This window comes from Lissotriton helveticus, chromosome 6 (assembly GCF_964261635.1).
Source record: "Lissotriton helveticus chromosome 6, aLisHel1.1, whole genome shotgun sequence".
Classification (NCBI taxonomy): domain Eukaryota; kingdom Metazoa; phylum Chordata; class Amphibia; order Caudata; family Salamandridae; genus Lissotriton; species Lissotriton helveticus.
This window is the reverse complement of record NC_136067.1, coordinates 1,420,519,233-1,420,534,226: the sequence shown is the minus strand read 5'-3', so window position 1 is coordinate 1,420,534,226 and position 14,994 is coordinate 1,420,519,233. Positions and strand designations below refer to the sequence as shown.

Here is a 14,994-nt window from a genome sequence, read left to right as displayed (position 1 = left end):
ATAACAACTATAATAACAATGTTACTACGGAGAGTCCCAAGAAACCGTTGGCATCGACGGCGCGGAAAAAAGGGAACTGACGTCATCACGCCGACGAGGCCCTATTATGGATCCAGTGATGTCAGCGGGTTCGCGAGTGGAGTCGTACCCTCTGTGACATCATCCATGACCTCGCCGAAGTTTTCGATTGGCTGCTGCGCAGGGGATATTCACAAGGTGAGGAATCCACTGGCAGATGTATCTATCAGAATTTCCACCCTTATAATATTCCCCAAGTAAATTTCGGCCCGGGAAAAAGTTGGGAAAATATAGAGGCATGCAGATTTTGGAGCCCCATTTTAAAGGGGTGACCTCAGATTTATTTATTGTAGATGTTAAATTCGGAGAACTAGGCTACTGGATTTTAGCAGATGTGATAATGATCGGTCTGCTCTTAATGAGGGTGTAAAAGGCAAGGGAGATCAATATGTTTAGACAGCATCATAGCAACACCTGAAAAAATGTCTCTGGCGTACCGAAAGACTCCGTAACTAAAATGCTTATTTATAGGATTTGTTCAGTATCTACTACATAGGCTCAAATATGAAATGAAACTAAGACAAGTCAAAAGAATGTAATATAGAGGTCTTGGTTCCAAACAGTAGCATGAAATACACCTATGAAAATTTGCTACATTAGATTTTTATTTTTACAGGATTCTGAAAAGAACAAGATCGCACGTATAAAGTAATTTATTTGAATAAAGCAGTGAACTACAACGACTGTTAACACTTTTCATTGGTTTGAGAAAATAGAGGTATGATAGAAAATTCTCCAGTATATGATACCTTGGCTACAACTTTACGTCAGTAGCAAAAAATAAACTTTATTTCCTCATTTACATACAATACATGGAGCCCAGGATACCAGGTCATTTTTTCTTTCCTGCGCTCTTCTGCCCCTTAGCACTTTTCTTGCCCTTTTTCTTCTCTGCTGAGGAGGGACTCTTCTTCTCCATCTCTGCTCGAAGGGCTGCTTCCTGGGCAGCTAAAGCTGCTTGCTTCTTATTTTCAGCCTCTAGTAGTTTATTTCTGTATGAATCGCGAGCACTGAGGATCCTGTCCCGGGATTCATCTAAGGATATCTGAAAAAAGGAAATATTGATTATAATTTTTTAAAGAAGAGCTATAGACAACCTTTGTATTACACATATATAAAGTGCAGATATTAAGGCTTTATAACTTGGAGATTAATAATTTGTGCCACTTAGGTTTGGTACACGAAGATATGAACCTCCATCGGTCCACAAGTGAGCTTAGGACTGACTGGTTAAGAAATAAATCAACATAATAATCATTACTATAAAGAGTTGATACATTATTTCCAATTGACACAAACTGAGGGTGCTAAGAATCAAATGCAGATATAGATTCTGAAATGTGCATTGGCTGGGAAACATTCTGTAAACAAACATTCCATTTGTCAATATTCTATATATCTCCAGGTAACACACTTCCTCAGTGGTAAATACTAAGGGGCAGATTTACAAGCCCCTTGCAACACATTTATGCCACCGTTGCGTCACTTCTGTGATGCAGCGGCGGTGTAAACCATGCGCCATTTTGCGCCGTATTTACAACGTGGCGCATCTAGGGAGAAAAAGGCAGAAATGCACCGTATCTATCAGATATACATCGCATTCCTGTCCTTTTCCACTGCGCCAGCGCACAATGGGCTGCCGTGCACCAATGTATAAGAAACAAACAATATCCCACAAGGTAATATTTGAGAGGCAGTTAAATGTGCATTCTTACAGCATTGCTAGCAAAGATACAAGGAGACTCAAAATCATTTCTAAAGTGTGCATTTAGCATCATATATTCAAACAAAGAGTATACATTTAGTACAGTTAAAGCAGCACTGTTCGGACAAGAGTACAAAAAGCAACCCCAATTGTACTTGGTGCTAGGTGTATGTGAGTGACACAAGAAAGCGACGCAAGTGACAATTGTGCACAGCACAGATTGCCTATGGACATTGGATTTCTCTTGAATACAGGTATGGCTCATTATACCCTGACACCATACTTTTTGTATTGTATACAGCCACTCCATAGAGTTAGCGTGTCAGCCTCTGTACCCATTTCCTTCATGGTAATCTGACATAGTTGTCCACTTTCCCTAACTAAAAAGATCCCTCTGAGACCCACCTTATCTACTAAATGGTACTCAGACAGTCCCTTCTTTCCCCAAGCTTAATTCTTCCCTTCCTTTCCACAGCACTGACTAAATTCACAGCATCCCTGTCCTGAAGACGATCCCTACTAACCGAGGATCGAAACGTTCGTTGACAACACACAGCGCATCTGCTGGCGCTCTACCTACAATGGCTCCTTAGCATTACTAAATTTAAATATTGTCTAAATTGTGTTTCTAGCCATTTTTATCTCACCACATCTGTATATAATTTGCACTCACTTTACCTGCGCCGTCCTTAGCTGTGCCCAATTGTCACTTGCGTCGCTTTCTTGTGTCACTCACATACAGCTAGCACCAAGTACAATTGGGGTTGCTTTTTGTACTCTTGTCCGAACAGTGCTGCTTTAACTGTACTAAATGTATACTCTTTGTTTGAATATATGATGCTATATGCACACTTTAGAAATGATTTTGAGTCTCCTTGTATCTTTGCTAGCAATGCTGTAAGCATGCACATTTAACTGCCTCTCAAATATTACCTTGTGGGATATTGTTTGTTTCTTATATCCTTCTACCCTGTTCCCACGTTGGTTTATGGGTTGTACTCCTGTTGTTTTCTTACACGTGCACCAATGTAGGCACCTTTGCACCATGGTGCAAGGGTGCCTGCGTTACGGGAATTATTATTTTTGTACAGGAATGTAAACCTTTCTGCAGAAAAATAAATCACAAGAAGCTTTTTCCTCTTTCTATGTGTACTGCAGAATTTAGCACGCATCGAAAAAGGAAAAACAAGGAGAAATAAAGATAGTTCTTCTCATGTGCCTCACTTACACCTCCCCTGCGGAGGCATAGGTTTTGGTGTTGCTTCAGATTTACCATTTCTCGCGTAAATCTGAGGCAGTGTCAAAAAGTCATGGATGTTGCTGGGAACACCCCCAGCAACACCGGCTGCAGGGTGCTACAGGGTGGGTTTAACCGCCACAAGAGGTCACCATCCTCAAACATGCCATTTATGTGCACTCACACCCCCTTTAGCAGGCCCACAGCCACCTTGAATATGGAAGGACATTTGCTCCAGTCACAGGCAAGGGTAAATATGTATTCAGGATAGGGATGAGGAACAACATTACAACCCCAAAATTACTGGAGGTGCAGTAGAAGAAATTTCTTGAAAGGTAGCATATTAACCGCATGGAGAAGAAAAAAGTTGAACAGTGCAAACAAACTTTTGCATTTAATATGTGTAAGTGGAAATATTTAAATTTACATTTCCGCACATATACGTTTATGCATGCAAGCTCAAAAAGGAATTAGCAACTGTTTCATGTTCCTAGAAGTATGATATAATTATTTGTAATATTGGTAAACCGGGCCTAAGTATCCTAGTACAAGTGGAAGAGGTATGGGGTGGCAAAAGAGGGTAGTTAAGAATGTGTGTTGAAATTAAAGACATTCTAGTCTGCTTAATCCTAATTATTTTCTACAAACCTGGGGAAGTGGAAAGATATCATGGAGGAGGAAAAACAGTATAAGATGTCATTAAGAGAAAGGTAAATCTCGGATAGGGTAATCCGAGAAGGAGGTCAAGATCATGAGAAATTCTGTATTAGTGCAAGTTTATTGGGGATGGGGAGTGACACGAGGCAACAAATGAAGAGAAGCTAACATTTCAGACTATGGAAAAAGCTGAATAGGCTATGTTGTAATATAGACTACACAGTATTGTAGCACCAAAATGTTGTATCAAAAAGACAGCTAACAAAGGACATGAGTTCCAAACTGAAAAATTCAATAAAAACTTGTTTATCAAAAACAAAACGGGGACACAGTAAGGGCTACAAGACCCACAAAGCCTGTGAGAAGTAGAGGCGGGTCCTGGAATTCTCGTGCCATTGGGTGCTTCAAAAGGTGTTGTCATCTTCCCCAGTGTGGGATACCTTTTGGTACACAGTAAGGACTAAAAGGTCCACAAAGCCCATGAGAAGGAGAGGTGGGCCTGGGGCTTTTCACTTAGTAAGGTGTTGGTAAGACTACAACACCCAAAACAGCTGTGAGAAGGAAAGGCAAGCCCTGGGCTTTTCGAGTCACTTAAGCACTCCAAAAGGTGTAGGCACATGCCCGGGCCAAAACAGGCCTGTCTTTGTCTGTAAGAGGCCAGGCTCAGACTCCCCAATGGGGTTTTCTTTTTCAGAGGCAGTGGCGGCTGGTGACATTTGAAAGTGGTGAAGCGTAAAAGTTTGTGATGAACACACATTGCATCAAAGCGAAGTGGGGCCTCCTTAGATTGCCTTTTTCAAAGTTATACTAGAGCAGAGTACAGCCCAAGGCAATGGTGTCAACCCATCTAATTTGTTACCAGGTCCAGTGTTTTTATGTCTTGACAAATGGTTTGAATTGTATTGCTTGTATTTGGAAGCCATTGCTTTCGTTAAACCAGTTTACGTAGGCTGCAAGCTATTTTTCATTCTATAAACGAACACAGCATACAGGTCTCAGGCCAGGCTGTAAACTGTGCTGGAGGAGGAAAACCTTGATGCGCAAACGTAGCACTCAGTCACAGCTCTAATCCATTGGTAAATTTGAATTTACTGTTTTAATACATGTGTGAGCAGCAGAGGCTCAGAACAGTAATATCAACAGAGAAATCACAGTGCAGTATAAGGACAAATCGAAAAATGGAGACCCATTGGACTCGGAGAGTGCGTTCATGAGAAGCGAAAACATACGGTGCTGGAGGTGCTGGAGGTGTAAACATGGTGCAATTTACTATCCTTGCACGTACGTGCTTCAACACTTTGCACATGTATAGTAAGTGCTATATAAATGGTGCAGTCTAATACAATGTGCATGGGTTGTATTCCTCCTTAGTGAACATACTCCTCCTCCACCCCAGGCCTAGGGTGACCAACTGGAATGGGTGCAAATTCAGGACGGTAAGTGTAAAAATTCAGGACAAAGGGTCAAAATTCAGGACAAAAATTCAGGACAGGAGGTCAAAATTCAGGACTAAACTTCGGGACAAAAGGTAAGTTTTACAGACCCATCAGAGGAGGTCGCACAATAGAATATAATTAAGCCCATCCATACCCAAACATATCCAATCATTTGCAAACCTATCCATCATGTATCCTTCCATCCATCATTTCACTCATTCATCCCTCGATCTACCCTTTCACTCATCCATCCATTATCCATCCATCCACCCTTTCATCCTATCCATCGGTACACTCATCCATCCACTCTTCCATCCACCCATCCATTCCCTCATCCATGCAGCCTTTTAACCTTTCACTCATCCATCCACCCAGTCACTCATCCTTCCACCCATTCACCCTTTCAGTCATCAATCCATCCTCCCTCTCTCTCTCCATCGACCCTTTCACTTAGCCATCCTTCCTTCCACTCATCCATCTATTCATCCACTCATGAATCCATCCATTGACCCTATCACTCATCCATCCACCCTTTCACTCCTTCACTCATCTATCCATTCTTTTGTCCATCTAGCCTCCCTTTCACTCACTCATCCATCCTTACATCCACCCGTTTACTCATCCGTCCATCCATTCACCCTTTCACTCATCAATTCATCAATACATCATTTCACTCATCCATCCACCCATTAACTCACCCATCATCCATCCGTTCACTCATCCATCCATCCATCCTTTCACTCGTCCATCCACCCTTTTACCCATCAATCTACCCTTCCACCCATACATACATTCTGTTACCGTTTCTCTCATCCTTCCTTACACTCACTCATCCATCCTTTCTCTCATTATCCATCCATTCACCCTTTCATTCATCCATTCACCCTTTCACTAATCTATCCAGACATCCACCCATCCCTTCACTTACTCACTCACCCAACTCACTCACCCACCTTTTCATATTAATTATGAGCTGTGCCTTTGTCTGCAGAGTTGCAGACAGAAGAAGCCATCAATAATGTCACCCTTTCTGTTGTTCCTAAAGCAATGGGTGGGGCGGGGGAGGGCTCACTATGCCCCTGTACATAGGCAATCTGAGTCGTGAGCCATGAATGATGCACAATGCCAGGCCACGAGGTGACTGTGACACAGTATTGTTTCCAGGGCTTTAAGTGGGATGAAAAAACAGAGGGGGCTCTCCAAAGGGGGGTGTTCGATGTAATTAAAGGCATAGGCTAAGCTAAAAATCTGTGCTTAGTATAGTGTGCTGCCTATATATCCAGCTATATAACAACAAGTAACATAATACCTGCAACAAGCCAGAACTATTGGCTTTGTCAATGGTTGTTAGTTGCATAAAATAAAAAAGTAGCAATCATGGCTTCCTCGAATATAATATTGAAAATGCATTAACTTCCTTCACCAGCTCCTTTTCTTGAGCTGGATTCTCATGTAGCAAAATTGGCGTTTTTGCACATTTCTTTTGTCTGACAAAAGGCCCTGCACTAGACAGAGGCTGGGGGAGACCCACCACATGCTTTACCAGCCTAGACTGGACCATTGTAATTCTGTATGTGGCAATCAGCCAGCATACAGAACGACAAGGGGTGGTGCTGCTCTTGTGCTCCGAGGAAGAGTGCAAGCAGGCCTATCAGGGAGTCGAGGCTTCATACAGGGAACAGCGCGGTTCCCTGCAATGCCCAAAATTACAGACAAAAGTTGCCCGCAAAAGGGATCCTCACGGACAACGGATGTGAGGTCCAAATTGCGGACGGACCGTGAAATTTAGGGACGGTTGGTCACCCTACATCATACATAATCACATAAAGATGTACCCTCACATACACACACAGTGTATTATGCACACATGCCACATCACATGCACAGTGTAGGAACTCACATAAATCCAATGACATCACAAGTTTCTAAAACAACACAAACATGCATACTCTCACTGTCGCAAACCATAAATTAAAATCATATATGCTTAAAACGTGAAAATGGGCAAATGTTTGGATCCGTAAAACCTTTGTTATTGACTCCTATATTTGCTGAGTCAGCATTTTACAGTGGTAGAAGAGCAGGCAGCCCACACAGTCTAAAATAAAAAACATAAGACACCTTCCTCGCTCTGGGTGTGGTGTACACTTCGGCAAAAGTTCCTAATAAAATGAAGGCAAAAGACTTTGGAAAATTGAACGCTTTGCAGCATCAGGAAAGTACTATGGCGAATAATGAAAAGCTGACCTCAGATTCTAAGAGCCTCATTTATGAGGCCCCTTGCGCCATCGGAACGTCACTTTTTGTGACGTTCCGTGGCGCAGAAGCCTGTGTGATATTTATTAGGCAGCACTAAGCCAATTTTTTTGGCTTAATGCTGCCTGATAAATACCAGTTTCTTTAACGCAGTGTTCTGCATGAACGAGGCGTGCAATGGGTGTTGCTGGGAGCGTTCCCAGCAACATCCATGAACTTTTGACACTGCCCCAGATTTACGAGAAATCGTAAATCTGAGGCAGTGTCAAAAGCTTACGCCTCCCCACTGGAGGCGTATGGGGGGCGCAACGGGGAGAAATATCTTTATTTCTCCTCGTTTTTCCTTTTTCTATGTGTGCTGCATTCTGCAGCACACCGAGACAGTGGAAAATCCTTTTGTGATAATTTTTGTACAGAAAGGTTTCACTTCCTGTACAAAAATAATCATCCCCGCAACGCGGGCACCCTTGCACCATTGTACAAAGGTGCCTGCGTTGGCGCAGGCAGCCCATTGTGCGCCAGCGCAGGGAAATAGGACAGAAATGCGCCGTATCTTATAGATACGGAGCATACCTCCCCTTTTCTTTTGCCGTAGGGAAGCGCAGCAGGAAGGCCTGCTGCGCTTCCCTAAGGCAAAACCTCATAAATGATCAATCAATCAATCAGGAGTTTGTTAAAGCGCGACTACTCACCCGTAAGGGTCTCAAGGCACTAGGGGTGGGGGGGGTTTGGGGGGTGCAGGTTCCATTCCATCAAGGAGGGGGTCTGTCGAAGAGCCAGGTTTTGAGGTTTCTTGCGAAGATGGGGAGCGATGTTGTCTGTCTGAGGTGGAGCGGAAGGGCGTCCATGCTTTGGCCGCGAGGAAGGAGAAGGAGCGGCCTCCCGATCTGGTCTTTCTGGTGCGGGGGATCACAGCGTAGGAAAGCTGGGCTGATCGTAGGGTCCTTTGGGGTGCGTGGAATTTGAGTCGGCTGTTCAGGTATGCTGGTCCGGTGCCGTGGAGGGCCTTGTGTGCGTGGGTGAGCATCTTAAAGGTGATTCTCGCCTTGACGGGGAGCCAGTGGAGTGTGCGCAGGTGCTGGGAGATGTGGCAGTGTTTTGGCAGGTTGAGGACCAGTCTTGCGGCGGCGTTCTGGATGTTCTGTAGCTTGCGGATGAGGTTTTTGTTTATTCCGGCGTAGAGTGCGTTGCCGTAGTCGAGTCTGCTGGTGACCAGGGCGTGAGTGACTGTCTTTCGGTGTTCGAGGGGGATCCATTTGAAGGTCTTACGAAGGAGGCGGAGGGTGTGGAAGCAGGAAGATGAGACAGAGTTGATCTGGCTGTCCATTTTGAGCTCGGAGTCCAGGATGATTCCCAGGTTGCGTGCGTGGTCTGTGGGGGTTGGAGGGTTTCCGAGGGCGGTGGGCCACCAGGTGTCACTCCAGGCGTCGGGGTTTGGGCCCATGATGAGTACTTCTGTTTTGTTGGTGTTTAGTTGTAGGCAGCTGTTTTTCATCCATTTGGCGACGGCTTCCATGCCTTCTCGAAAGTTGCGTCTGGCGGTGTTGGGCTCGTTGGATAGGGAGAGGATGAGCTGGGTGTCGTCTGCATATGACACGATGTTGAGTCCGTAGGTTCTGACGATGGGGGCAAGTGGAGCCATGTAGACATTGAAGAGCGTCGGGCTGAGGGAGGAGCCCTGGGGGACTCCGCAGGTGATAGGTGTGGGGTCCGAGAGGAAAGGGGGGAGTCTGACCCGCTGCGTCCTGCTGGAGAGGAAGGAGCAGATCCAGTCGAGGGCCTTGTCCTGGATTCCTGCATTATAGAGTCTGCGTATTAGGGTGCGGTGGGAGACTGTGTCGAACGCCGCTGATAGGTCGAGGAGGATGAGGGCTACTGTTTCTCCTTTGTCCAGTAAGGTGCGGATGTCGTCTGTTGCGGCAAGGAGGGCGGTTTCCGTACTGTGGTTTTTTCTGAAGCCGGATTGGGAGGAGTCGAGGATGTTGTGTTCTTCAATGAATGTGGCGAGTTGGCTGTTGATGGCTTTCTCGATGACTTTCGCTGGGAACGGGAGCAGGGAGATGGGTCTGTAGTTTTTGAGGTCGGTGGGGTCCGCTGAGGGTTTCTTTAGGAGGGGGTTGACCTCGGCGTGTTTCCAGTCGTCGGGGAATGAGGCGGTCGCCAGGGAGCGGTTGATGGTTTGGCGGAGCATGGGTGCGATGGTGTTGGCGGCTCTGTTGAAGATGTGGTGGGGGCAGGGGTCCGTGGGGGCCCCTGAATGGATTGACTTCATTGTCTTCAGTGTGTCTTCGGTGGTGAGGGCTGTCCAGTCATCAATCGCTGGTTTCCGGGTGTCGGGGGTGGTTGGTGAGGGTTCAGCGTGTTGGTTGTCTTCGTCGAAGTTGTCGTAGATGCTCTTGATTTTGTGGTGGAAAAAGATGCTGAGTTTGTCGCAGAGGTCTTGTGAGGGAGGGATGTCGGTAGACTCGCTGGTGGGTTGGGCGAACTCCTTGATGATGCTGAAGAGTTCCTTGCTGTTGTGTGCGTGGGTGGAGATTCTGTCTTCAATCGCTTTTTTCCTCGTTTCTCTGATGAGTTGATGGTGGGCGTTGGTGGCGGCTCTGAAGTTGTTGTGGGCTTCTGTGGATTTGGTGTTTCTCCAGGCCTTTTCGAGGCGGCGGCATGTGCGCCTGGACTCTCGAAGTTCGGTGGTAAACCATCTGGCTTTCTTGGCACGGGTATTGTTGTTTTTCTTGAGGGGGGCTATGGTGTTGGTGCTGTCCGAGATCCATCTATGCAGGGTTCGGGCTGCGGTGTTGGGGTCGTCGTTTTCCGCGATGGTTGGGGTGGAGTTGGTGAGTGAGGAGGTGAGCTGGTCATCGGTGATTTTGGTCCAGTTTCTTTGTGGAAGCAGGTGCTGGTGTCTGTGGATGGTGGGTGTTCTGAAGGTGAAGTGGACGCAACGATGGTCGGTCCATGGGAGTTCGGTGGTGTGGCTGAAGGTGATGGAGTTTCCTGTAGTGAAGAGGGGGTCGAGGGTGTGTCCTGCTAAGTGCGTGGGCTCGGTCACGATCTGGCGGAGTCCAATGTTGTGGAGGTTGTCCAGGAGGGATGTGGTGTTGGGGTCCAGTTGATTGTCGAGGTGGAAGTTGAGGTCTCCCAGCAGGGTGTAGTTGGTGGATGCGATGGCCTGCGGGGAGATAATGTCCGTGATGGAGTTGGCGAAGGGTCCGCGGGGTCCAGGGGGTCGGTAGATGAGGGTTCCTCGGAGGGCGGCGGTGGGGCTGGCCAGTATCTTAAAGTGAAGGTGTTCCATCAGTTCTGTGGACTCGTCAGGGAGTGTGCTCAGGCGGAGGCTGGATTTGTGGACGATGGCGATTCCTCCTCCTGGGTGGATGGGGCGGTCCTTCCTGTAGATCTTGTATCCTTGGGGGATGGCAATGGCGATGTCCGGCCCCGAGGTGGTGTTGGTCCAGGTTTCGGTGAAGAATGCTACGTCTGGGGTTGTGCTGTCGAGGAGGTCCCAAATTTCTGTGGCGTGTTTGTGGAGGGATCGGACGTTGAGGAGGATGCATTGCAGGGTCTTCGGTTCGGTTGTGTTCTTGTGGGCGGGTTGTGCTGGATCCGTGTTCTTGACGGTGCTGCAGGTGTGCCGGCAGCGGTGACAGCTGAAGGGTCCATGGGTGTCGGCTGGTGATGCTAGCTTGCAGTTGTTGTTGCAGCCTGGGTTGAGTGCGTGGAGTGCTGCTGGGTCGTAGCGTTGGCGGGGCGGAGGTCCAGGGTTCCTGGTGCTGGTCGCGGACGGGACGCAAAAGGGCGCAGACGAGCTTGCCTTTGACGTGCCTTCGGTGCACCAGCGGCGCGCCCGCAGCCCGCGGCCGCTGCGCGGCCGCGCAGTGGCCGCCATTAAGTAGGGGTCGGGGAGGGCTGGACAGCTGGGAGGCAGGAGCGGGGAGGGGAGCTGGATTGGGCCGGTCGTGCTGGGGGGTGGGAGGGGCCGCGGGGGCAGCAGCGGCGGGGAAAGGTAAAGGGAGGAAAGAAGGGATAAAGAAAAAAGGGAAAATAAGCAGAAATAAGGCACAAAAGAGCAGAGATGCAGAAAAGAGCAGAAAGGTGAAAGATAGAAAGGGTAAAAAAAACGAGTGAAAACGAGTGAAGGAGCAGAGGGAGAGAAAGGGAAAATGGGCAGAAATAAGGCACAAAAGAGCAGAGGTGCAGAAAGGTGAAAGATAAAAAGGGGGAAAAAACGAGTGAAAACGAATGAAGGAGCAGAGGGAGAGAAAGGGAAATGAGCAGGAATGAGGCCCTAAGTTTCTTAAATTTACTTGAGAACACTCATGCACAGGCTCAACTACCTCAGTAGTGTTAGACCAGAGCCATTTCTATCAAAGCTGTGTTTTGAGTAAACGTTTTTCAGGCTGCACAGCTTTTTATGAGCTCCTGTTCCTTGTGCAGAAGATGAGACACCAGCATCATGCAGACAACCAGGAACTCTTAAATCAGTTTGGGGGAAGTGACCCTGGCGTACGCATTTGTTGAATTTGCCACACTGTTCACAAATATAACGTATGTTATACTAATTTGGATTTTCTTCATTTGTATATTTCTGAACACTTCTAGATTTTTTCAGTTTACCTACTAGTGTGACATAGTAGCAGTATCTTCTGATAAATATCAGACGTCTTCCATTAATACCTTTGGATGCCTTCATTTATCACTAGTTTCAGAACAAAACCAGAATGCCGTGAGCACCTATTACATTACACAAGGTCACATTAGTTTTGAGGCACCGGAGATTAAGGGATTTGCAGAATAACATGATGTTTAAATCTGAATTTACTTTTTATTTCATTGTGTGTGGGTTACTTTTTCCCTTCGTCACTGGATATGAACCGAATACTTTGGTTTTCTCAGCCACCTCTTTGACCCTGTCACCACACTCAATGACCCCAGCCCCCATAGCACAATTTGTATACTTTGCATTTCAAGTCTGTAAATGAAAACCGCCTGGAATTGCGTCTAATAAAAAAGGCCACACTTCCAGGCCGTCTTCATTTACACTTCTTTGCTATGGCAGGTGCACCCCCTGGGAATGCAGTCACAGACCCCTAGGGGGGCAAGCCTCACTGTATGAAGACCTCTGGCAGAAAGAGGCCCAGCAAATGGTTTATCTGCCCATGGCCCATTATCATTCTGTGTTTATTAAGTAGGCAGTCAAACAGAATGATAAAGGCCGATAGCAATCTGTGCCCAGTGGGGAGGGGCTGTTGCAGGTCTTTCACTTCACAACAGTGCGAGCTGGGCCCCTGCAGTGAGAGAGAACTCTCAGGATGCTTGCAGGAGGGACAGCTTGCACCAACGCCCAGAATTACGGACAAAAGGCGTCCGTGAAAGATTTCCTGATGGACAACGGACAAGAGGCACAAATAACGGGCAGTCCGTGAAATTTACGGACGGTTGGTCACCCTACGCAGGCCCGGTTCTAGCGTGTGGGCCGGGTGGGCCAGGCCCACCCAAACATGAGGCCTTGGCCCTCGCAGTGAGGGCTTGACGGCGTAAGGGCATTGGGCTCAAAGGGTGTCTGCCTGTGTGTGTGTGCCCCCCGGCTGAGACAGCTTCCCGGGGGCGCAAAGCCACACACAGACAGTTTGTGAGATAATCGCAGCCGCACCCGAATACTTCACAGGTATTTAAAAGACAATTTACATATAAACGAGGCTTTGTTTATTTTTTCACCCCTTCATCTCCACATGGTGAAAGGCGACAAATCCTTTCTTTGACAATGGTAACCTTTGCCTACTGTTCTGCTGTGTGGATATTTTTCTATGCAGCACAGGAGAAAAAAAGTTTGTTTATTCCTATTCACCTTTCCTGACCCCTGCAGCTGCTTATCACATCAGGCTGTCTGTGACACAAAGTTTGACTAATGGAGTAGTAGGTAAGAGAATGTGTAACTATTTGTTTTTCTTAAAAATCTGCACAGGCCCAGCACCACACATAATTCATGTGCGCTTCATTTAAACAGTTTTTATCATTATCATGGCTGATGCAGGACAACAATTAGACAATACAAAATGCCCAGATAACGCTGGTGATTAATGATCCTGCTGGAGAGCAATCATTTGTCTGTTAGTAGTTTTTAAATGCAGATGAACTGTATTTTATGTGGAAGCTCCATGGGTTACTGCCTCTGTCACAGAGATCCTTGTGTTACTTGCACTTCAGAAGTTACAATCCTAACATAGGACTCTGACCAATGGAATGTCACCAAAGAGCTGCATAAAAACATGAATGGTATAGTTAGAACTTCGCTTTTTTTATTTTGTGATATAGTTAGAACTTCCTCAGTCTTTCATTATTCTAATGTTGCTAAAATGAGTATGTTTGGGCAGATGTACATTTTTATCAGTAAAGCTGACCCCGTGGAGTACTTTTTAAATCCTAAGGTTGTGTTTCCCCAGACCAAACCCTTTTAAAATATACTGCCCACCAGAATGGATGACATGTGATTCCTACACCTTGTAATTCTCATTGGCTAATGTGACATACCCTGTAGACTGATTTACATACTTGTATGATTCATTGTCTCTGTATAATGTGTGCGTGGTGTAAAGTACTGACACACACTACAGTGATGTGAGTAGCGCTATACAACAAATGAAATGCATATGAGAGAGTGGCTACATAGAGATGAGGGCACTGGAGGAGGGTGGCAGTGAGGGAATCAGAGGAGGAGGTCCATGGGGGGGCGACGGAGAGATGAGGGGCACTGGTGGAGGGTGGTAGTGAAAGAGTCTGAGGAGGAGGTCATGAGGGGGAGGGGCTACAGAGAGATGAGGGGCACTGGTGGAAGTTGGCAGTGAGAGAATCCGAGGAAGAGGTCATGGGGTGGAGGGGGATCTAGGGAGAGATGAGGGGCACTGGTGGCGGGTGGTAGTGAGGGAATCCGAGGAGGAAGTCAATAGGGGGGCCATGGAGGGATGAGGGGCACTGTTGGTGGGTGGCAGCGAGGGAATCTGAGTAAGAGGTCATGGGGTGGAGGGCGAGCTAGGGAGATATGAGGAGCACTGTTGGAGGGTGGTAGTGAGGAGTCTGAGGAGGAGATCATGGGGGGAGGGGCTACAGAGAGATGAGGGTCACTGGTGGAGTGTGGCAGTGAGGGAATCCGAGGAGGAGGGGCTATGGGGAGATGAGGGGCACTTGTGGCGTTTGGCAGTGAGGGAATCCGAAGAGGAGGAGGTAGTGGGAGGGGCCATGGAGTGATGAGGGGTACTGTTGGAGGGTGACAGTGAGGGAATCCGAGGTAGAGGTGATGGGGTGGGGGGAGCTAGGGAGAGATGAGGGGCACTGTTGGAGGGTGGTAGTGAGGAGTCTGGGGAGGAGATCATGAAGGGGAGGGGCATCAGAGAGATGAGGGGCACTGATGGAGGGTGGCAGTGAGGGAATCCGAGAGGAGGTCATAAGGGGGAGGGGTTATGGTGAGATGAGGGGCACTTATGGCATGTGGCGTGGCAGTGAGGGAATCCGAGGAGGAGGTCAATAGGGGGGGCCATGGAGGGATGAGGGGCACTGTTGGAAGGTGGTAGTAAAGGTATTTACGGAGAAAGAGGTTATTGGTGCGGCGCCAAAAATGACTTTTGCATCAG

At 47.3% G+C, this 14,994-nt stretch overlaps 1 protein-coding gene across 1 annotated transcript in view; it reads right to left on the bottom strand.

Annotated features, from left to right (window-relative positions):
• Positions 1-674: 674 nt before the first annotated feature.
• ADGB (androglobin) overlaps positions 675-14,994 on the bottom strand; it is a 1,448,570-nt gene continuing 1,434,250 nt past the window's right edge. The window contains exon 35 of the mRNA XM_078649209.1: positions 675-1,123. Within this exon, the coding sequence (XP_078505335.1) occupies positions 911-1,123 (213 nt within the window). The 3' untranslated portion in view covers positions 675-910. The remainder of the gene's footprint in view (positions 1,124-14,994) is intronic.